Source organism: Sminthopsis crassicaudata, chromosome 2, assembly GCF_048593235.1.
Source record: "Sminthopsis crassicaudata isolate SCR6 chromosome 2, ASM4859323v1, whole genome shotgun sequence".
NCBI lineage: Eukaryota > Metazoa > Chordata > Mammalia > Dasyuromorphia > Dasyuridae > Sminthopsis > Sminthopsis crassicaudata.
Window position 1 is genome coordinate 504,450,604 of NC_133618.1, and position 25,260 is coordinate 504,475,863.

General features: G+C 38.2%; 1 protein-coding gene across 1 annotated transcript; it reads right to left on the bottom strand.

The window, feature by feature from the left end:
• Positions 1–14,782: 14,782 nt before the first annotated feature.
• On the bottom strand, positions 14,783–15,757 carry LOC141552944 (ATP-dependent RNA helicase DHX8-like). Its single transcript, XM_074284845.1, has one exon. The coding sequence runs from the start codon at positions 15,755–15,757 to the stop codon at positions 14,783–14,785; it is 975 nt and encodes a 324-aa protein (XP_074140946.1).
• Between the last annotated feature and the right edge of the window lie 9,503 nt (positions 15,758–25,260).

Consider the following 25,260-nt stretch of genomic DNA (forward strand, 5'->3'; position numbering starts at 1 on the left):
GAAGTTTGTTCCTTTTAATTTCATTCCTCTCTCCCTAATATATAAGGGATGGGGCAGAATTCACACAATAGGATAAGAGAGATACTATGTGTACTTTTAAAAATTAGTTTTTAGCAATAACTTTTTTAATATCCCTATAATTTCTCCCAGTACTCTCTCCTTTCTCCTTCCTGTGAGTAATCCCATATAACAAATAGTATTTTTAAGACAAAAGAAAAAGGGGAAAAAGTCAGCATAACTTATCAATACATTGGGAAAAGACTGAAAACAGGAATAATGTGAAATAACTATAGATCTACCACCTCTGCAAAGGGATGTGATGAGATTGTCTTTTTATCTTCCTCTTTCAGGATATGCATGTTCTTTATAATTTTGTAATAGTCACTTTTGATTTTTTGAGATTTTTCTTTCTATTTATATTGAAATCATTTTGAATATTTTTTTCTTGATTTTGCTTACTTCATTTTGCATCAGTTCATCAGTTTCCACACTTCTCTGTATTCATCACATACATGATTTTAATAGCATAGTAATGTTCCATTACATTTATGTACCACAATTTGTTTATCCGTTTCCCAATCAACACATGCCTACTTTGTTTCCAATTCTTTCCTATCACAAAAAGTTCTGCTAAAAATATTTTAGTGGATATGGGAACTTTCTTCCTATCTATGGCCTCCTCAGGGTAAAAATCTACTATTGCGATGTCTGGGTTAAAAGGTATGCACATTTAGTAAATTTGTTTGCATAATTCCAAATTGCCTTCCAAAATCAATTGCATTGATTCACAGCTTCACCAATGATGCACTAATATATCTTAGCTTTCCAACATTGATCATTCCTCATTTTTTGTCATCTTTGACAGTTTTCAGGGTATAAGGAAAATCTCAAGGTTATTTGGATTTGTGCTTCTCTGTTTTGCAGGGAGGGTGGATCTAGGTTGTGGAACTAAAGTCAGGAAGACCTGCAGATACATAATGGAGTGAACTGACTAAAGATAATATGTGTTGGCAGGCAACTTTAATCATTATTTCATTTGCTGACTTCTCAGTGCTAGAAATGGACCTGTTAATTCAGTTCTTTCAGAATACAAATGAATGTATTTTATCATGAATTCTTTGCAAGATAAACATTAAATCCAATTCTCTTAGGAAATAACTACTCTTACTCTTTTCCTACCTTAATCTAAGAAGGGCATCTTATTTCATAGAGTTGAAGACAGGCCAGAGTGGAGTAGAGATTAAAAGATCTTTGATATTCTTGGTGGGAGAAATTTCAATGAAATGGACAGATTGCAAGTTGCTGAGAAATAAGTGGGAGAAAGGGAGTAGAGACACAAAACTTAGGCAGATGACAAGTTGTTGTCCAGCCTCTGTTTGAAGACCTCCAAAGAAAGGAACCCACTTCTACTCTAGGTGTTGGAAATTTTTTTTTCTGACATTGAGCCTTAAAAAAAATGAGATTACTTTCAGTTCTCAGCAATTTCTCTGGATTCTTCCCTATGGGTCCATGAATCAATCAACCAATCAGTCAATCAATCAATAAGAATTTATTAATTGCCTTCTATGTACCAGGAGCAGTGAAGGCCATCTCCAATTGTCCTGGAGTCATTCTATATCTTAACACTGAACCCAGATGGCTCTAAAAGAAAAAGTGAAGCTGGTGATTTTGCACAGCCCACCCTCACATCCCATTCACTTAGTCATAGTCATCTTCAAAAACAAAGAACAAACAACAACAACAATGGTTTTCAATATTTCTTTGGAGAACTGTTTGTATGCTTTTATAATATCTATTGGGGAATGACTTTAGGTTTTATACATAATCTAGTATTTATATGTCATATATTGGGGAATGGCTTTTGGTCTTATGTATAATCTATATTTATATATCTTATATACCAAACCCTTATCAGAGAAATCTGATGCTCTATTTGATGCTTCTTTTTTTCTCTAGATACATTAATCCTGTTTAGTAAAAGTTTCTTAAATTCATATAATCTGTTATCTTTTTTATCTTTTATAGTTGCCTCTATCCCATTTTAACTAAGAATCCATCTCCTCTCCACATCTGTTTCTCTATTCTTTCTTTTTAGATATAATCTTCATATTCAGATCATAGATGCATTTAAAAAATTTTGTTGAATATGGTAGGTAACCTAAGTTTGAAAGCCCATCAGTATAGGACTCTCTCTTTAATGGTAAAGATCAGTTATACTTGCTTGCAAAAGAAATGGGGTGGAGAGAGACAGAGAAAGAACTTTCAATTTTGGGGGTTTCTAAAGTTGTTTTGGGTTCTTCTGGTTTCCAGCTTCACAAGAGAAGGAAAATACCAATACGACTTCAGGATGCTAAAGAGAGAATAAGACTGGGAAGAAGAAATATGATAGAAGCTAGCAGGATCTATTATGTTCCTGGATGAGAATTAGAACTCTTTCTCATAGGTAAGCTGTGTTACCCCACTTCCAATGGGAGAGCCCCATTCACGCTGTATTTTCTGATATGCTTTTTCTGAATTCTATTTTGTTACTGATTTGGATAAATGGATTTTTTGGCTACCTAGTATTTGTGTTCATTGCAGAACTGGTATTAGGTGGAAAAGACTTGGATATGAATCTTGGTTCCTCCTTTTCTCATGAATTAACCGCAATGAGAAATTTAGTTTGAACCTGAAAACCGCATCCCCTAGATTAATAACATTCAATGGAGCAGATAGATACAATTTCAGCTCTCTAATGAGAGCAAAGGAGTTTCTGGCTCCAACCTCTTGCTTACTGGCAAGAAATTAGTCTCCCTTGGAGAAGGATAGGGAAAGAAGAAGCTAGAAATATCTATGTCAGTTTTCTTAAAAGCACACAATAATACTTCCATGCTATTTGTGGGAGATAACTGTTGCCACAGGTATAATGTTTATTGTTAATAGTTATTGTTATCGTCAAATTGTTTTAGTCGTGTCCAATTCTTCACTGACCTCATTTGGAGTTTTCTTGGCATTTGCATTTCCTTCTCTAGTTCATTTTACATATGAGAAAACTGAGGCAAACAGGGTTAAGTGACTTTCTCAGGATCACAAAGAGAGTAAATTTCTGATGTTGGATTTGAATTTAGGAAAATGTATCTTCCTGACTCCAGGAGTCTCATATTCTATCCATGTGCTGCCTTCCTGCCTTTACAGTGTTATTCAGCCCATTCCTGCCAGACTATTTCTCAGCAATTTTTAATCAAATAGAGAATTCTTTCCCAAGTAAATTTTGTTTTCTGGGTTTTCAAATACTGGGCAACTGAGTCCCATTATTTCTGATTCTCCTTGCATGCATTTTGATAGAATGTAAACCACTTTATTGGCAAAGACTATTTCGTTCTTTTGGTCTTTGAATCCTCAGACCATCCCTGGAACAAAGTAGGCACTTAAATGTTTGTTTTATATCACAGAGTATGTCATCTACTTTCCCTTTTTCTTCCTTGTAGGTCCAATAAAGCATGTGATCATGATCACATCATTTAACGTCAATGAATCTGATTGCCTTAGGAAATGACTGAGAGAACAAATTATTTCATTAAGTGAGGACTCAGTTAGATAGAGATTACATATTTCATATTTTGGGGCAATATTTCATTTCATTCTCTAGAATGAATCAATTGGAATTCATTCATTGTGGCATTAACAGAAAACTGCTTCCAAATCGAGGCACCAATAGGTACTATGTTTAGAGGGTGGGGGAGGTAAGTGGGAATGGGAAGCAGACTAGGTATTTGCAAACTGATCAAATTCTAGAGGTTACACAGGGTACTGAGGCCTATTAGAAAGTGGCTATTCCCTCAGTTGCATGTCAAAGTAACTGACATGACAGGCCAAGGCTGGTAAAGCAAATTTAGATATTACTCTCAGCTACTAAAACTGCCCAACTATATAACTATACAAGTGACTTTCCCCTCCCCCTCCCTCTCTCTCTCTCTCCCTCTCTCTCTCTGCTCTCTCTCTCTCTCTCTAAAGACCAGGCCTCCAAGCTACTTCCTATTATTTCTTTTTTTTCCCCCAACTTTATTGCTTTATTTTTTTTTTGGTTATACATGTACATTCATTTTTTAAAATACATTTCTTTATGGATCATAAAAAACCAGAACAAAAATGGAAGAAAAAGGAAAGAAGTGAACATAGAAAGTGTTGATTTACATTTAATCTCCATAGTTCTCTCCTTGGATGGTGTTTTCTATCCAAAGTTTATTGGAATTGGTTTGGATCACTGAACCACTGAGAAGAACTAAGTCTTTGATAGTTGTTCATCACATAATCTTGCTGTTACTGTTTTTATATGACATAATGTTCCATTACTTTCATATACTGTAACTTATTCAGTCATTCCCCAATTGATAGGTATCTACTCATTTTCCAATTCTTTGCCACTACAAAAAGGGCTGCTACAAACATTTTTTTCACATGTGGGTCCTTTTTCCTTCTTTATGACTTCCTTGGAATATAAACCCAGTTGTGGCACTACTGGGTAAAAGGGTATGCACAATTTTATAGCCCTTTGGGCATAGTTACAAATTGCTCTTCAGAATGGCTGGATCATTTCACAACTCCACCAACAATGTATTAGTGTCCCAGGTTTCCCACATCCCTTCCAATATATATCATTATCATTTCCTGTCATCTTAGCCAATCTGAGAGGTGTGAGGTGGTACCTCAGAGTTGTTTTAATTTGTATTTCTTTAATCAATAGTGATTTAGAGCATTTTTTCATTTGACTATGGATGGTTTTAATTTCATCATCTGAAAATTGTCTATTCATATCCTTTAGGAAATGATTTATATTCTTATAAATTTGACACAGTACTTTATATATTTTAGAAATGACATCTCTTGTCCATCAATTGGAGATTGGTTGGGTAAATTATGGTATATGAAGGTTATGGAATACTATTGCTCTGTAAGAAATGACCAGCAGGAGGAATACAGAGAGTCCTGGAGAGACTTACACGAACTGATGCTGAGTGAAATGAGCAGAACCAGAAGATCACTGTACACTTCAATGCTGCATGAAGATGTATTCTGATGGAAGTGGAAATCTTCAACATAAAGAAGATCCAACTCACTTTCAGTTGATCAATGATGGACAGAAACAACTACATCCAGAGAAGGAACACTGGGAAGTGAATGTAAATTGTTAGCACTACTGTCTATCTACCCAGGTTACTTATACCTTCAGAATCTCATACTTAATGTGCAACAAGAAAATGGTATTTACACACATATATTGTATCTAGGTTATATTGTAACACATGTAAAATGTATGGGATTGCCTGTCATCAAGGGGAAGGAGGGGATAATTTGGAAAAAATGAATACCAGGGATAATGTTATAAAAAAATTACTCATGCATATATACTGTCAAAAAAATTATAAATAAAATGTTTTAAAAAAGAAATGACATCTCTTACTATTTCTTAATAAATTTGAAATGTGTGGATCGCCTCTAATTCACCATTTTCAGTTCCCATTTATGTATTGTCTTACCCATTAGAATGTAAACTCCTTGAGAACAGGGACTGTCTTGCTTATTTTTCTTACTGTTGGTATATTTTATTTTTAAAGGGGATCAGTGACTGAACTCAACTGGAAACAGAGTGGCACAAAATCATCAGTCTTACTCTCTCTTCAAGTCATCTAAGTCTAGTGGCAAAACAAAAGTCATGACAACTGTTGAAGGCCCAGAATGTAGTAGATGACCTTGGCATCTACAATGTCTGAACAAGTTCTAAGCCTTCCCCAGTGTCTACCTTAGCCCCCTTTATGGCCACTGGAACAAATTGTTCTCATTCTCCCATTCCAAAGGAGGATGTCTTCATATGCTGGTAGTAGATACTACCCTAACTGATCAACAGGTTTATCTGGTTTAGCCTGGCTCCTGAGATCGTTTCCTAGGGTGTCGCCACCATGCATGCTACAACTTCTTGGAGCTACATACATGTGAGAGCTGAGCAGCAGGTGGACACCAAAGATGGATGAGCAGCCCTGAAAAGAGCTTGGTAAGCCTTCACACCAGAGGTGCTTGTCCTTCAATACCCTTCAATACCCCCTGAATATATGATAAGCACTATATAGTACTTATTTTTTTCTCCCTTCTTCCTTTGTCCCCTTCTTTGATGTCTTCTATTTCTCTGCTAAGCACAGTGGGGATTCTGATATTAGAATCCAAATACAATGGCTCCATTGCTAATGACAAAGAAAACATTTTATTAAGAAATCCTAAAAAAATCTTTTCCTTTTTAAAAATCTGTTGTCTTGGTTTCATTTTTAAAAATAATCTGTTAATTACATTTCTTGACATACTTTCTGTAAATTTGCTTTGCCCTCATTCTTTGATGAAGCAATACTTCTCAAAATCTTCTAGATTTTATAAATGTTTATAAAGACTATAAATGAACCAGAGATATCCCACTTTACCCCCTTCCATTTCATTCCAGGCAATGGAAAAGTAGTCATTACTTCAAACCAAATGTCTATTTTTTACATCGCCATATATGCTCAAAGTATCTGTTCTTGGTTGTCATGTGGCTCTACTTGGCCATTAGGCAATGCTAGTTCACATGGTATATACCTTCTTTTGACAACTAGGGAATTCACTGAATAGAGAATCTCAAGTCAAGAACACCTGAATACAAATCTAGCCAAATACAAAGCTGTGTAAATGGATGGATCACTTAAACCTTTGTTTCCAACACTGTAAAATGGGGATAATAATAACACCTACTTTTCAGGATTATAGTGAGGATCAAAAGAGATTATGTTTGTAAAGCACTTAGCCCAAAATTTAGCAGGGTGCTTTTTCTGCATGCAGCTTTTATTCAGAAAAGAATGGGAAATCTTACCAGCTGGTTTTAAGGGGTGAGACAAAAAACACAATTAACACTTTATGTTAATACCAGGTGGATGGACTTGGGATATTCCATTAAGTCCTAAAGAGGTACTTAGGGTCTGTTCCCTTCCTCTTCCCAAATAAGCAGGACTCTATACGGAAATGCTTGCTCAGATTTTATAGAAAAGTAGGGAATAAATTTACAATATACAAGATCCTGATAATATTTTACTTATTAGATAGCTATTTACAAACATGGACATATATGTATATATTCCATAACAAGATTTATTGATTCATTTGCATCCCTCAAAGTATGGAAGTATAGCATTTCCAGATATAAAATTCTAAGGTACAAAACTATATCTTCACATCTAACAAGAAAGGGGGTATATAATTAACAACTTGTACATTTTAAGCAGAAAAGATTATATATTTTAAAATGAAAGATTTGCCTTAATCTCTTAAAGAAATTATGAGCATTAGGTGGTAAGGAGAAGGAAAGTACTTTTTTTTTCCTCTAGGGATCCTTTACAGGTTCCTGAATCTATATAAGGCCCCCCCAAAAAAAAACCCTGTCACAACTTTGCTCTGAATGGCTTCCTGACTATGCTCTGACAGTGAAATACCATGTTGTTCACAAGTATACTGCTATACTGTATTCTTGTTAATATCTACAAAAAGAAACACTAATTTCCAATTAAGATGTGAAACAACATTAAAAAATCCCTGTTCTCCCATGTACACTGAAAAGGTCCCAGATAAAAGAGATCCAGGAATATGAAAAGAAATCAAATTAAATTCTTCTATTCACTCTAGGCAAAAAAGAGCCAGAAGACTATGGAAACTGGGAGGAGCTTTACACCAAAGAATCAGGCTTGAGCTCTGATCAATGGAATTAAAACCTGTAAGAACTCCAAACAATAAGATCTCAGGGATGCTGAAAGAAAATAAGCTCTGATAATTTAGGCCTAAAGTCAGTAGGAACTTGTCCTTGTCCTGTTGGAAAAGAAGTAAGCGAGAGGACAAAGCTCCATAAGTTACCCCATAAGGAAAAAGGTATAGCTTCTTGTAGTCTTTGGAATGCTGAAAACTTCAGTAAGAGACAGGGCAACTTAGTGCCTGTGTATATGTTCAGGTGACTTGAAAGAGGCCTAAAGAGAGTGCAGTCTCCAATATCCAAATAGGGCCTTTCAGGAACAAGGTCTACCAGGAAAATAAAACAGAAACACTGAGGCAGAGGATGTGGATTGACACCACAGCAACTCCATTCATAATAGCAGTGATAGTAACATTCAGCTTAGAGAGGAGACAGAACCAAATGAAACATAAACCCCCAAGGGTTTAGGAAAGAACAGAACTTGGACCTAGTACCAAGCCTCAATACAAAAACTGAGACATGAAAAAAAATGAATAAAAAGAAAAAAAATACTGATCACAATTAAATAGTATTTGTAAAGACCAAAAGATAAAAACAGAACAAAGGAATAACTTGGGGGTGAAATTGTTTTGGCCACAAGGATCATAAAAGTAGCTTTAAAAAATAAAATTAGGATTAAAATAAGATCTGAGAAAAAAATCAGAAAGAGAATAAATACCTTAGACCAGAAGTTGGAAAACCTTACCTAAGTAGCAAACTTGCTGAAAAATAGAATGGAATGAACAGAAATCAAAGATTCTATAATTCAATGGGAAATATTAGGATAAAAATTTTAAATAGACTAAATTAACCTACCCCTTCTCAAATACAGCTGACCTAAAAAACAAGTCAAAGATAGATAAATTAAAAATTATTGGGAACAAAGAAAAAAATTGGCCCTGATAGATCTGCAGGAGCATTTTATCAAGCTTTTATGAATAGTTAGTGCCCATACTTCATAAATAATCCTCAAAAATTGAGAAAGAATCCTATTAGAATCCTTCTATGAGACATAAGCCAAGGAAAGATAAAATACAGAAAAAAAATCCTCTAAGCCAATATGATTAATAGACATTGACTCAAAAGTTGAAAACAAAATCCTGTTAAATAGGTAGCAATTTATTCAAGAAATCATTCAATATGATCAAGTGGGATTTATTCCAGTGATGAAAATCAACATTATGGGGAGGGAATTAATTTAATTAATTAGATTAAAAACCAAAACATCCAAAATTACATGATCATTTCAATAGATTCTTGTATATGTGTGTGCGAATTGCATTTCCCAACAAATAAATGGTCAAAGGATATGAACAAACAATTCTCAAAAGGAGAACTTTACAACCACATTTTTAAAAAATGTTCTATTTCATGAATAAGAGAAATAAAAATCAAAACAATTCTGAGGTTTCACCTCTCACCAATTTGGCAAATTGGCCAAATGACCATACCCTTTGTGGAGGTGGGAAGTCCACAGATATGACTCTGCATATGTTTTTTGATTTTGTTTGATGTTCTCAATCTATTATGCTGATTTTTTTCTTTCTAAAAATTGAATTTCTCACTTGGGATGATTCTGGGAGGAGAAAGAAGAGGAAAAGAGATTTTGTAAGAAATAGAAAATATCATTTAAAAACTTATTTTAGTAATAAATAAAATGCCAAGGAATATCACAGCCCTTGTCGTCTAGATTGTTTGCCACATTGTGGTGTTCTAGATGTCTCATATACCACGCCCTCGTGGTCTAGAATGTTTGCCACGTTTTGGTGTTCCAGTTGCCTCATCTTCTGTGGCCTGGTGGTATAGATGTCTTGCCGTCTGTGTCCCGGTGCTACAGTTGTCTCGCCTTCTGTGGCTTCATGGTCTAGATTGCCACGTTTTGGTTTTCCAGAAGTCTTGTCTTCCATGGCCTGTTGTTCCAGAAGTCTAGACTTCCATGGCCACATCCTGTAGATTGTTTGCCACGTTTTGGAGTTTCAGAAATCTTGCCTTCCATGGCCTGGTTTTCCAGTAGACTTGCTTTCTATGGCCTCTTGGTTTTGATTTTTTGTCACATTTTGGTGTTGTCTCACCTTTTGGTGTGTGGTGTTCTAGTTGTCTCACCTTCAATGGCCTGGTGTTCCAATTGTCTCACTTTCTGTGATATCATGGTAGAGATTGCTTGCCACATTTTGGTGTTCCATTTGTCTAGCCTTCCATGGCCTCGTGCTCCTCTATTCTCGCCTTCCGTGACCTCGTGGTCTAGATTGCTTTCCATGTTTTGGTGTTCCATTTGTCTCACCTTCCATGACCTGATGTTCCAGTTGTCTCACCTTCCTTGGCCTCATGGTCTGGTTTGTTTGCCACGTTTAGTTGTTCCAGATATCTCACCTTTTGTGTCCTGGTGCTGTAGTTGTCCCACTTTATGTGGCCTCCTGGTCTAGACTTTTTGCCATGTTTTGGTGTTCCAGATGTCTTGCATTCTGTGGCCTGCTGTTCTAATTGTCTTGCCTTCCGTGGCCTTCTGTCCTAGATTTTTTGCCACATTTTTGTATTACAGATGTCTCGCCATCCATGGTCTGGTGTTCCAATTATCTCGCCTTCTGTGACCTCATGGTCTATATTGTTTGCCATGTTTTGGTGTTACAAGTGTCTCGCCTTCTGTGGGTTGATGGTCTAGATTGTTTGTCACGTTTTGGAGTTACAGAAGTCTTGCCTTAGATGGACTGGTTTTCCAGTTGAATCACATTCCATGGCCTTGTGGTCTAGATTGTTCACCACGTTTTGGTGTTCTAGAAGTCTCGCCTTCCATGGCCTGTTTATCCAAAAGTCTAGCCTTCTGTGGCCAGGTAATCTAGATTGTTTCCTATGTTTTGGAGTTCCAGAAGTCTTCCTTTCAGTGGCCTGGTGTTCCAGTTGTCTCCCCTTCTGTGGCCTGTTTTTCCAGTTGTCTCACCTTCCATGTCCTCATGGTCTAGATTGTTTCCCATGTTTTGATTTTCCATATGTCTTGCCTTGCGTGGACCACTTTTCCACTTGACTCGCATTCTGTGGACTCTTGGTCTACATTGTTTGCCACCTTTTTGTCTTCCAGAAGTCTTGTCTTTCATGGCCTGGTGTTCCAGAAATCTAGCCTTCTATGGCCATGTGGTCAAGCTTGTTTGCCACATTTTGGAGTTCCAGAAGTTACGCCTTTTGTGGCCTGGTTTTCCAGTAGACTTGCCTTCTGTGGCCTGATGGTCTAGATTGTTTCCATTGTCAGAGCATTGTCAGGGTTATGAAAAGCAAGGTTGATTATAATTTGGGGGCACATCTCCAAACTTTTAGAAACTGTACTGTACCTATAGGCATGGTTCTCTATGGAAAAAGAATTGGATCTAGAAGAATGGAAATTAATAGGAGAGCAACTTTGTCAATACTACAATAAAATGGCCCTGACTCAATTTCCAAAGACATGCTTAATACATACAATTTAATACAAGGGGCTTTAGGAAAATAAATAAGTTATAGAATAAGGAAAAAGAAGAAAGAACAGGAAGGGGAGTAGCCAAATAAAGTAGGTGAAAAAGATGAAGAATCAGATAAGAATTCACAGCAGGAGAAATTAGATCATTTCTAATCCTTTGACTTACCTGCCTCAATTAACCCTTCGTGGGTGGAGAGAGAAGGAGGACAGAGAGAGGCAGAAACACAATCAGCATCTCCTAGGAAGCAGCCTATGACAAGATTAGAAAAGGCATTGGTTAAAGCAAAAAGAAAAAAAAAAAAAAAAAAAAAAAAAAGGACAGGATGTATCCGATTGTATAAATCCATATCCTATGATTGAAGAGTTTGACGCTTCAGGTCAAAAAAAGGAGAAGATAAATCCTTTTGATTTGAAAATATTAAGGATTTGAAAAAAGGGTTGGACTCTTTATGGGGCTACATCCTCTTATGTTAAAATGTAATTAGATAATTTGGCTTATGAAATACTAAACCCTAACAATTGGAAATCCATAGCAAGGACATGTTTAGAACCTGGACAAAACTTGTTTTGGCTTTCAGAGTATCGTGAATTATGTAGGATTCAAGTAAGATGCAATAGGCTAAACAGGAGTTAATATGCAAATCACTTTTGACCAACTAGCAGGGGAAGGTCAGTATGGAGAGAATTCAGCACAAGTTAATTATCCCATAACAGTGTATGAATAAATTTCTAAGGCTGCAAAAAAAGCTTGGTGTTCTCTCCCAGAAAAAGATGAAGGTAAAGCCTTCACAAAAATAGAGCAGGGTTCCAATGATCCCTCTGCAGATTTTGTGAAACGTTTGCAAACAGCTGTAGCAAGAACCATTTGAGAAAATGTATCTATAGAAAGAATGGCTAGACATCTGGCTAGGGAAAATGCTAATGAGGTTTGCAAGAGAATTATATGGGGACTACACAAAGATACTCCTTTAGAGTAGATCTTAAGACACTGTGCCACAGTGGGCACAAATGCTCATTACGGCCAGACTATGATGACATGGGAGGGCTGAGGCCCTCTTGGCAAGGGACTTTCAGAGAGAGTCATCAATGTTTTCAGTGTGGAAAACTAGGACATCTAAAAGATCAATGTAGATATGGAGAGAGAGTGAGAGGACAGGCTGAAAGAAGACCTAAAACCCTATGTCCAAAATGCCATAAGGGCTTCCACTGGGCCTCAGAATGTAGATTGACCCAGGGAAATGAGAGGTGGAGCCCAGCTCCAAGATATCAGATGTCTCACCTTTGGTGGCCTGGTATTCCAGTTGTCTTGCCTTCCATGGCATTGTGGTCTTTGTTGTTAGCCACATTGTGGTTTCCATATGTCTTGCCTTACATGGACTGGATTTCCAGTTGACTAGCCTTCTGTGGCCTCATGGTCCAGATTGTTTGTGACATTTTGGTGTTGCAGATGTCACCTTCCGTGGCCTGGTGTTCCACTTGTTTCGACTTCTGGGGTCTGGTGGTCCAGTTGTCTTGCCTTCCATAGCCTGGTGTTGCAGTTGTCTCAACTTCTGTGACATCGTGGTCTAGATTGCTTGCCACGTTTTGGTGTTCCAGTTGTCTAGCCATCCGTTTCCTAGTGTTCCTCTTTTCTCGCCTTTCATGTTTTGGTGTTCCAATTGTCTTGCCTTCTATGGCCTGTTGTTCCCGTTTTCTTGCCTTCCGTGGCCTTGTGGTCTAGATTGTTTGCCATATTTTGGTGTTCCAGATGTCTCAACTTCCGTGGCCTGGTGTTCTAGTTGTCTCGCCTTCCATGGCCTCATGTTCTAGATTTTTTGCCAAGTTTTGGTGTTGCAGATGTCTTGCCTTCCATGGCCTGGTGTTCTAGTTGTCTCGCCTTTTGTGGCCTTGTGTTCTAGATTTTTTGCCACATTTTAGTGTTCTAGATATCTTACCTTCTGTGGCCTGGTGTTCCAGTTGTCTCACCTTTTGTGACTTCATGGTCTAGAATTTTTGTTATGTTTTGGTGTTACAGGTATCTTGCCTTCCGTGGCCTGATGGTCTAGATTGTTTGCCACGTTTTGGAGTTCCAGAAGTCTCGACTTATGTGGACTGTATGTTTTCTTTATCGGAAAACTGATCCAGCATTTCTTCACATTGACCTTTTGCTTGAAGGAAATCTGATTATTCATAAGGACACTGCCAGGTCATCAGTTGAAGACTGAAAATAAAATATTCAGCAGGGATATTTCTCCCCCTATATTTGAATACTAAGTACACACTTTTTTTTTTCCAGTCATTTTTTTCAGTCATGTCCAATTCTTCATAACTTTATTTGGAGTTTTCTTGGAAAAAATGCTAATTTTGCCAAAAAATTTTTTTCTCCAGCTCAATTTATAGATGAGGAAATGGAAACAAATAGAATTAAATGATTTGTCCAGAGTCATTCATCTAGTAAGTATCTGAGTCAAGATTTGAGCTCACAAAGATGAGTCTAACTCTAGACCTGGTATTCTATCCATGGAATTTCTTAGCTGCCTAAGTACACCCATAATCCTGATCAAATACCTAATACCTAAAACCCTATCAAGCACATGTCTGTGATTTCTCTTTCTCTTTTCCCTCCTTCCTTCCCTTCCTCCTCCCCACCCTTCTTTGCTTTCTTCCTTTGTTTACTTCCTCAATGTGAAATAGTTGCTATGACTGAGTTCTGGTATGAATTTTATAGATTTTTTTTTTGATTGGTTAAATTACATATGATTAAAATTGGAGGAAATTAGCTTCTATTTCCTGCTAAAGCCATAAAAGTTCTTTCACAGATGCAACTTCCAATGAGAAATAACAATATTATTAATAATAGTAGTAAACATTTGAATGTTTATTGATGATGGTGCTCATAATAATTCAACTTTTAGCTTTCAGTCTGATTTTCTTTAAGTTCATCTAAGATATATTGGCATTTAATTCAATTAAATACATATTATTTGGAAACTTGTGAAGTGAAGGCATTGTACTAGAGCTAAATCACCTTTTCAAAACAGGAGTATAACAGATAGTCCCTGCATTCAATCACCTTGAATTTTATTAGAAGAGAGAAAATTGGTGTAAAAATAGATGGAAAGCTGTAAAGGGCTGAAACTGAGTTGATGCACTGAGGTCAGATAACCAAGCACTTAAGGCTAATTACCAATTGGACAATACTCTATTAGCATATGCTTGGAGAATGGCCTGGCCCACTATTCTGTGTTGGCTCAATCTGTTGGTGTATACAGAGAATTGTAAGAGTGGATTAGAGGGTGAAGTAAGACAAACCAGAGTTACTTTTTGATGGTAGGGAGAAAGAAGGAAGATGTGGAGATTGCTGTGCCCATTTCCCCTGACTGCCCCCCCAAAGACCAAGAATAAAGACCAAGGACTTTTGCCTATCCTGACTCCAGCTGATTCTAAGGTAGCCAGGGTGCTAGCTCAGTCTTCATAATTGTCACCCAACATGTGGACCAAAGACCCTACATCATCAAAGAAGTCCCCAGTAACCAGGAAATTTTAAATAGACAAACAGGGAACTTACTTTAAGGATTAAACTAGTAAACTTTTCTAGCTGAAATGGGTTCTTCTCCAGTATCCTGATCCACATTCTTCATGCTCAGGCTGGTTTTGGTCCCAGTGAAGGACAGGACTTTCACCTTAACTCTCTGGCCTTTGCTCACCACATCAGTGACATTGGCCACTCGGCCCTCCCGACGAAGCTCAGAGATGTGAACTAAACCTTCCCACCGTTTCCTTAGTCCTTCCAGTTGTACAAAACACCCAAATTGCATGATGCTGGTAACTCTGCCATTGTAAATTTCCCCAATAGAAGGCTCTTCAGGAAGAGGCCTATCCATATGTTTGTCTTGCCATCTGTCATTGCTCTTTTCCCCATATTTATCACAGTCCTTACAGTCTTTAACAGGACTCTGACTTCTGCTCTTTGATCGATATCTAGATTTCCCTTTATTCCTGTTTTGAGTCCTAGAACGTGATGATCTTGATCGGGACTGGTGTCTCCACTTGTGGTCTCTATCTCGACTTCGACTACGACTCCTTTTTTTCTTCTTTGCTCTATCACAATGTTCAGAGCCTCTCTGCTTCTGTGCTGCAGCACTAGGCTTTAAAGCATTTAACTCTTTGAGGACATCCACAGCTACTTTCACATCATCTTCATCAAGCATGGTCCTAATTGCAGGATTGTCTGGTTGGCAAAGTGCTGGGAAGAGGTCCTTGAGCTTCTCCTTTTCTGTCTTGGGTTTAATAACTGGATCTTTGTTAGCAGAAGGCTTTGCTGGGGGCCGCATGGTCTGTATGAGGCGTAACAAGTTACTAATGAGAGAGTCTGTGAATTCAGCACCATTTTTGGTAAGAGAAGCTTTAAAAGTGTCAAAGGTTGTATTTTTCTCTGCAAGACTTATCACAAATTCAGCTAAGTCCTTGTCATTGATCCCAAGGTGGTTGTCCAGCTCAGTGCATACTTTGGAGACCAGGGACAGGTACTCGAGTTTGGCGAGCTCTTTGGCCATCGCGAGTCACAGCTAGCCCTAATCTTAAAGTCCGGCTAGCTCAGTTGGTAGAGCATGAGACTCTTAATCTCAGGGTAATGGGTTTGTGCCCCACGTTGGGCGCCAAAATGTAAAGTTCTGTTGTTGCTCAGTTATTAATCCTTCTCTGGGAGGAGATTTCTTTTCTGTAAAATCTTTTCCTCTGTGAGCAGGTTTCTTGGGAAGCTTCTGGAGCCTCCAGCCAGAGCAAAGGTAGACTCTCAAATCCTCTTCTTCCTGAATCCTGGCTCTGAATTTCCTCCAACTCTTGTCCAGACTCTCTCCTTCCAGACTGCCATCTAAACTCAATCCCAGTCTAGACCCTTCTCCAGGCCCAATGTTGCCTCTTTTATCCTCCCAGAGAATGGGCCTATAAGAACTCTCACAGCCAATGAACTTGCTCCTTTTAAAGGTGTAAACTCCTCTAGAGGTGTAAACTCCTCGAGAGGTGTAAACTCCTCGAGAGGTGTAAACTCCTCGAGAGGTGTAAACTCCTCGAGAGGTGTAAACTCCTCTAAAGGTATAAACTCCTCTTCAGAAGTCCAAATGTGTCAACTCCCCTTAGAGGCCCAAACCAAAGGTGTGAATTCTGAGCTAGAGAATTGTCCAGACAACCTGAGTTATCACCCTGTAATCCTAACAACCAACTGTCTTGGAAACAGTTATCCCAGAACAGATTGTCATCTTTGTATTTTGATGTCTACCAAATGACAATCGAGGGAAACTGAGGCACAATATTACACATTCTCCTTCTGAATATTTGAATTATTGAATTACCTTCCCCTGGATACCTGGGAGGTCTCAGCACTATAATTTTGACCAACCCAAGGTGAAGCAAATAAATCAAAAATAAAACTAGAAAATGCAAGAACTTACGGCAAGGGCAAGTCTCTTCCTGACAACCCCAGAGTTATCAGTGGTACAAAGGCCCTCATCTCAGACAGAGAATCCAGTTTGAGATGGACGGTTCACTGTGTTAGGTGGTTTGCAGTCATTTGTGCACCTAACTCAGATTCTGCTTCTATAGGGAGTAGCAGTGCTCAAGACAGCCCCATGCTAAGAGGGGCACCCCAAGTCTGTCAGGGATTCCAAAGGAGGGAAAAAGTGGGGCCTGGAGTAACTCCACCTGTCTCCTCTGACAAAACAGGAACTGCTTCCAGGATCCAGAAATTATTTCTGAGCAGAATATGCACAGTTAGACCATGAAGGCAGGCAAACCCCAAACTCTAGAGGCTTCATCTCAAAATGGCAGTGTCCTCTGAAAATGCTGACATACCAAGTAAGAAACTGGGGTTACAGGGCTGGAGATTGCCAGTCCCAAGACAGGTGTCTATATCTTGGAGATTTCCTAAAAAGAGGCAATCAGAGAACAGTCTGCCAGAGTAATTCCAACAGAATAAGGGATTTCTAAGCTAAAGCATCAAATAATCATCCCACATATAAAGTTCCCATACATCCATAACAGCAATAATTGTACAATTTAACAATTTCCATCCCAATTCTTAAACACACACACCTTATCTCTCTGTTCCAGACAAACCAAAGCAGGGAAGTCTGATAGGAATGAAAAAACCTTACCTTTATGATTCCACTCCAATGTGCTGGTTTTGTTTCCATCACTCTGTGATCTCAGGAAAGTTGTAGTCATCTCATTTCTAAATTTTTGGAGAAATTTTAATTATGGTTCCAGGAGAAACAAGGTAGAATCTCATCCATTAATTCAATCTCCTAACTGGAAGTGAATAACTTCAGAGGTTAACTGAAAAGAAAACCACACATTTATTTGAAACTACTTAGGGTGTCCCTCACTAAGAAGTGACTTTCTGTTGGAATACATGGGAGCCACCCAACAGTGACTGCTGAAGATCCAAGCCAGAATGCATCTCCTCTTGTAAAGGGATGAAACAAGGAGACTGAGAGAGTTGCTATTCTCCGACATCTCTGACTGAAAGGCCGTTGCATTGTCTCGTCTCCCTCCTCTTCCCTCTGCCTTTAATTTCTCTCATTCCCAGTCCCCAACACCTCTGTCAGCAAAGGTTGCCCTGCAACTCCTTCAGATGCTATGATCCACAGCTGGGGAGGCTCTCGGGGAATTGACCTGTCCCTTAACAATTCCCAGTTGTTGGGGTTTTTTTGCTATTATTCTTCCCCCCCACCCACCCCCACCCCCCCCCTCCCGCCACACACAGAGCACACTGAGGAACGCAAATGGCACTATCACTGGATAGCACGTGTTGATCTTCTGAAATGTCATTGAGGCAAACTTTCAAAAGGAGAAGAGGACTGTGGTCAGAACAAGCATGTAAGTGTCTCATTAGTCTCCTGGCTCAGCCCTTTGATATGCTGACCCATTTAATTACCCCAAATAAAAAATTCTTACCAGGGCTCTTCTTCCTTAATTCTGGAAAGATCCTTCTCAGGAACAGCTCTGGTTCTTGTAATTCTTGTCCCATGTTCATATGCCATATGTTGGACTATACCGGAGAGCTGCTGGACTACACGGGAGTCACCTGACACTGACTGCTAGAGACCCAAACTGGAATGGAGCTCCTCTTGTGAGAGGATGATACAAGGAGATTGAGAGGCCATTGCTGTTCTCTGACCTCTCTCCTGAGAGGCCATTGCCTTGTCTAGCCTCTCTCCTCCTTCCTCTGACTCCAATTTATCTCAATCCCAATCTGCAACACCTGTGTCAGAAAAGGCTGCCCTGCAACTCCTTCAGATGCTATGATCCACAGCTGGGGAGGCTCTTGGGGAATTGACCTGCCTCTTAACAACTTTCCAATCCAAGAATATGTGTTTCTTTAAGTACAAGTTGGGCCCCAGCTTATATCCCAAAGAGATCTTAAAAGAAGGGAAAGGGACCTGTATGTGCAAAAATGTTTGTGGCAGCCCTCTTTGTGGCCAGAAACTGGAAACTGAGTGGATGCCCATCAATTGGAGAATGGCTGAATACATTGTGGTATATGAATATTATGGAATATTATTGTTCTATAAGAAATGACCAGCAGGATGATTTCAGAAAGGCCTGGAGAAACTTACATGAACTAATTTAACTGAGTGAAATGAGCAGGACCAAGAAATCATTATATACTTCAACAACAATACTATTTTAAGATCAATTCTGATGGACGTGGCCATCTTCAGCAATGAGATGAAACAAATCAGTTCCAATAGAGCAGTAAGGAATTGAACCAGCTACATCCAGCGAAAGAACTCTGGGAGATGACTATGAACCACTACATAGAATTCCTAATCCCTCTATTTTTGTCCACCTGCATTTTTTTATTTCCTTCACAGGCTAATTGTACACTATCTCAAAGTCCTATTCTTTTTGTACAGCAATACAACTATTTGGGCAAGAATACATATATTGTACTTAATTTATACTTTAACATATTTCACATGTATGGGTGTCAATCTGCAATCTTGGGGGGGGTGATAAGGAGGGGAAAAACTGGAACAAAAGGTTTGGCAATTGTCAATGCTGTAAAATTACCCATGCATATATTTGGTAAATAAAAATATAATTAAATAAAAAAAACCAAATTGGGCCCCAATAATCAGCCCTTTCAGAGAAGGCTACATAGCCAATGAGCAGTATTATATAAAGATTCTATTCCAATACTAATATCTTTCAAAATAGAAAGATTTTAGCCAGTCATGTGGTGTTCAGAAAACAAAATAATACCTCCAGGAAATACAATAATCTTTGTTTAAGGAAAGGAAAGGAAAATTGAACATTTAGAAAGTTTTATACTTGTTGCAGATGCTATCTACTCAAGAACTACAAAGTAGAAAGGATTTTACATTTCATTTTGCTGAAGTAATGGAGGCTACCTGTATTGGTTTTCTTTCCTCCTTCTGAAGATTCAGTCAGATGACTCCTTAGGTCACTTACAACTCTCATATCTATCAATCAACAAGAATTACAAATACAAGAAACATTCCCTCCTGACCCTATGGTCTATGAATTTATGAAACAAAAAGTTTGTGATGAAAATGGTGATTGGGATTTGGAAGATGTCTGACAAAAATGCATACATAGGTTATGAGGATTACTTAAATCAAAAAAATTAAATCTGGGGATACTGCACTAGCCCATATGTGCAGCAAAGGGGACTTGGCTTAGTAGCAGATCACAGACATTACCTAGCTAGGATTCTGATGGAAAATACCAGCCTGCCTTCCCTATTTGCAGAAAAAAAAAAAAAAAAAAAAGAGGATTTTGCTCTCTCTGTGCTTCCCTTTTTACTTCCAGGAAGTGAGATGAAGCTCTATCTCTAAGAACCTGATTATGAATCATAAGGAGGAAGACCCTCACTAGTCTGGATTCTGCTGCTGTGCTGTAAAGCTGGGATCTGTATTCAGAGAATGGATATGAGAAGAGGAAAACATAAGTTAATTATAGATTCAAGATTCTCTCTTACCTTGAGATGTGATTATCATTTCAGTAATAAGACAAGTAGTGTTAACTTCATGGAATCTCAAGAGTGTCATCAAAGGCTTGAAATTTGTTCCATGTAGAAAATATCGGCCACTATTTGTATTGTTTGGTGATGATACACCTATCAAAATTACTAATTAATAATGATTATGAATTTAAAAAAATTTTTTTTCAAATACAGTTGGGAGCTACTTGAGAAACTTTTGCAGGTTACCAAGAATAGAGGGATATGAAATTTAAACAATATCCTTGGAGGATGGAGATAAGGAAGCTTTTGTTTTGTTTTGTTTTGTTTTGTTTTGTTTTTTAATCTGGCCTGGATTTTCAAGCTTTGTTCTGGATTTTAACTAAAAGGAATCTTTTCTCGTATTCATTTCTTTAGTTTAGTCACTGATTATGACTTCCTGAATAAAGACAACATTGTTGAAATATATTATATTCTCTTCTGTCCATACAACTTATCAAATTTATAAGTTTTCAAAGCTTCCTCTTCCAATCTCTTCTTTCTCTCTCTTTATCTCTCTCTCTTTGTCTCTGTTTCTCACTGTGTTTCTCTGTCTGTTTCTGTCTCTGTCTCTCTGTCTCTCTCTCTGTCTCTCTGTCTCTCTGTCTCTCTCTCTCTGTCTCTCTCTCTCTCTCTCTCTCTCTCTCTCTCTCTCTCTCTCTCTCTCTCTCTCTCACACACACACACACACACACACACACACACACACACACACACACACACACACTATTGAATACCTACCACAAATTAAGGGGATGTTGCAGAGGGGAAGAATAGATCCAATCCCACAATAAAAAAAAATTTTTATGAAGAAATCTTCAATGCCAAGATTTTTGAAATTGGAAGCACTATGTACTAATTCCAACTCTGAAACTTAGTGGTTTCATGGATCCTGTCTGAGGCAACAAATATGAATATCATTTTTCCTTTTTATAAAATTATTAAAAGAAGATTATCTGAGATAGCTCATAATAAAAGCATGGTGAGAAGGTATAAAGTGTTGTTTATGAGAATACCTAGGTTCAAATCTTTCTTCTGTTATTTGTGACCTGTGTGACCCTTTCTGTAGAAGTCAAGTTTGTTCATCAACAAATCTCTATAGATTTTTTCACTTTCTCCATAACTGTTTGGCTCACATTGGTCACCCTCTCCACTCCTTCTTCTGAGGCCTTTTTTTATATTTTGTATTCCTTACAGGAATGTAGTTATCTGAGCCCAGAAATTGCCTCAATGAGGTTTACATAAAAACCTCAGACAGGGTCCTTTGGTCATATGATCCTCAGAAGTTACAAACATCTTCCCAATTTGGAAATAAAAGAAACTAACACCAAATCAAATGAGAAACTATTTGCAAAGTACTTAGAACAGTGCTTGGCATATACTTAATGCTACTTAAAATCCAATTATTATCACTGTTCTTATTCTTTTGTGGTTGTTAGAAAAGTACTCAGATGGGGACATTGAAGTCTTGCTTCTTTTTTTTATAAGGCAGTTGATTTTTGAGGAACTCTCCAGAGAAAATAAAGAAAAAAAGAGCCAGGTGGCAACAGGTTAACTATCAGGCAGTGTCTGAAACATCTACAGTTTCTGTCTTCAAGACCATGAGTTTCAACTCCTAAGTGATGAATTCTAGATGTATATATGCTTGCAACAGAGACATGAAAGAAGTAAGACAAGAAGAATGGGCAGTCTTTGTTCTGGCCCTGACTTTTGTCTATTTAATTTTGGGTGTTTTAATCCTGTTAAATTGTGTTTGTAAATTTCTTCATGAATACCCATGGATCATCATAACCTTAAGAAGACTGGACTGAGGAGATTGTGAATAAAGTACTGAAAAGGAAAACAAGCCTTCAGTGAATTACAAACCAAGGCAGTTTATTACTAAGGGATACTCAAGTGTGAGTCCCTGTAGTCATTCAGTGAACAAGCACACACAGTGGGGTGGGCTTCTGCAGGAATGCAAACCCAAGTTGAGAACCCAAAGCTCAGTTTCTGTCCTTATATCTGACATAAGAGGCTGGTGGATTCACAGGCACTACGAATGAGGGGGATCTTAAAAAGAGTAGATGAACCAGGTGAAAGTTCAACATGATTGTTCCAGCAGCTCTCCTGTGTAGTCCAACATATGGCATCTGAACATGGGGCAAGAATTACAAGAAGAACCAGAGCTGTTCCTGAGAAGGATTCTTCCAGAATTAAGGAAGAAGTGAGAGCCCCGGTAAGAATTTTTTATTTGAGGTAATTAAATGGGTCAGCATATCAAAGGGCTGAGCCAGGAGACTAATGAGACACTTACATGCTTGTTCTGACCACAGTCCTCTTCTCCTTTTGAAAGTTTCCCTCCAAGGCATTTCAGAAGATCAACACGTGCTACAAACATCCAGAAGTAATAGTGCCACTTGCGTTCCTCAGTGTGCAGACCATGCTCTGTGGGGGGGGGGGGGGGGGGGGGGGGAGGGGAGGAGAGGGGAAATAACAGCAAAAACGAAAACGAAAACGAAAACAAAAACAAAAACAAAAAACAAAACAAAAAAAAAAAAAAAAAAACAACTGGGAATTGTTAAGGGACAGGTCAATTCCCAGAGAGCCTCCCTAGCTGTGGATCATAGCATCTGAAGGAGTTGCAGGGCAACCTTTGCTGACAGAGGTGTTGGGGACTGGGAATCAGAGAAATTGGAGGCAGAGGGAAGAGGAGGGAGGTGAGACAATGCAATGGCCTCTCAGCCAGAGATGTCAGAGAACAGCAACTGTCTCAGTCTCCATGTTTCATCTCTTTACAAGAGGAGATGCATTCTGGCTTGGATCTTCAGCAGTCACTGTTGGGTGGCTCCCATGTATTCCAACAGAAAGTCACTTCTTAGTGAGGGACACCCTAAGTAGTTTCAAATAAATGTGTGGTTTTCTTTTCAGTTAACCTCTGAAGTTATTCACTTCCAGTTAGGAGACTGAATTAATGGATGAGATTTTATCTTGTTTCTGCTGGAACCATGATTAAAATTTCTCCCAAAATTTAGAAATGAGATGACTACAACTTTCCTGAGGTCACAGAGTGATGGAAACAAAACCAGCACATTGGAGTGGAATCACAAAGGTAAGGTTTTTTAATTCCTATCAGACTTCCCTACTTTGGTTTGTGTGGAACAGAGAGATAAGATGTGTGTTTTACGATTTGGGATGGAAATTGTTAAATTGTGCAATTATTGCTGTTATGGATGTATGGGAACTTTAAGTGTAGGATGATTATTTGATGCTTTAGCTTAGAAATCCCTTATTCTGTTGGAATTACTCTGGTAGACTGTTCTCTGATTGCCTCTTTTTAGGAAATCTCCAAGATACAGACACCTGTCATGGGACTGGCAATCTCCAGCCCTGTAACCCCAGTTTCTTACTTGGTGTGTCAGCATTTTCTGAGGACACTGCAGTTTTGAGATCAAGCCTCTAAAGTTCATAGTAAAAGCATGGTGAGAAGGTTTAAAGTGTTGTTTATAATGAGAATATCTAGGTTCAAATCCTTCTTCTGTTATTTGTAACCTGTGTGACCATTTTCATAGAAGTCAAGTTTCTTCATCAACAAACCTAACTCTGTAGATTTTTTCACTTTCTCCATAACTGTTTGGCTCATATTGGTCACCCTCTCCACTCCTCCTTCTGAGGCCTTTTTTTATGTTTTGAATTCCTTATGAGAATGTAGTTATCTGAGCCATAAATTGCCTCAATGAGGTTTATATAAAAACTTCAGACAGGGCTTTGGTCATATGATCCTCAGAAGTTACAAACATTTTGGCAATTTGGAAATAAAAGAAACTAACACCAAATCAAATGAGAAAACATTTGCAAAGTACTTAAATGAGTGCTTGCCATATACTTAATGCTACATAAAATCCAATTATTATTACTGTTCTTATTCTTCCTCCCCTCCCCCCCAAGGCTGGGGTTAAGTGACTTGCCCAGGATCACACAGCTAGGAAGTGTTAAGTGTCTGAGACCAGAATTGAACTCAGGTCCTCCTGAACTCAAGGCTGGTGCTCTATCCACTTGCCACCTAGCTGCCTCTACTGTTCTTATTCTTTTGTGGTTGTTAGATAAGTACTCAGATGGGGAAACTCAAGTCTTGCCTCTTTTTTATAAGGCAGTTGATTTTTGAGGAACTCTCCAGAGAAAATAAAGAAAAAAAGACAAGAAGAATGGGCAGCCTTTGTTCTGGCCCTGACTTTTGTCTATTTAATTTTGGGTGTTTTAATCCTGTTAAATTGTGTTTGTAAATTTCTTCATGAATACCCATGGATCATCATAACCTTAAGAAGACTGGACTGAGGAGATTGTGAATAAAGTACTGAAAAGGAAAACAAGCCTTCAGTGAATTACAAACCAAGGCAGTTTATTACTAAGGGATACTCAAGTGTAAGTCCCTGTAGTCTTGCAGTGAACAAGCATACATAGTGGGGTGGGCTTCTGCAGGAATGCAAACCCAGGTTGAGAACCCAAAGCTCAGTTTTTGTTCTTATATCTGACATAAGAGGCTGGTGGATCCACAGGCACTACGAATGAGGGGAATCTTAAAAAGAGTAGATGAACCAGATGAATGTTCAACATGATGATTTTGGATCCAGGATGTTTTGGGAGTCTGAGGTAACAAGAAGCTAGTTGGATCCTCAATGAGAAATAATATACCAGTCTAAGCATGCTTTTCTCCATAAAACGTTCTGTTGTAAATCTACAGAAAAGTAGTGTTATCAGCTAATAAAAGAAGACTGAAAGTCTTTTGTTTTGTTTTGCTTTCCTTTGCTCGTATTCTTTTCTCATATTCAAAGATTAGCTTGCTCCAAACTTGATACAACCTAGGCTATATTTCTTCTGGATTTCTTGGGTATGTGAATTAAAGGACCAGAATATAACATAAGTAGAGAAAAGTACATACATTCAACTGTTGTAATGGTAATAAGTATAAAAGTGGCCTCACACATATTTTGTCAATGTTGCTTTTAATTGCAATCAAAGAGATTTCAGAAATGTGAGTGGCAAAACAGGAAGAAA

Bases quoted from the DNA above. Each gene is read 5' to 3' on its own strand.
- LOC141552944 (XM_074284845.1), bottom strand. From the start codon at position 15,757: ATGGCCAAAGAGCTCGCCAAACTCGAGTACCTGTCCCTGGTCTCCAAA.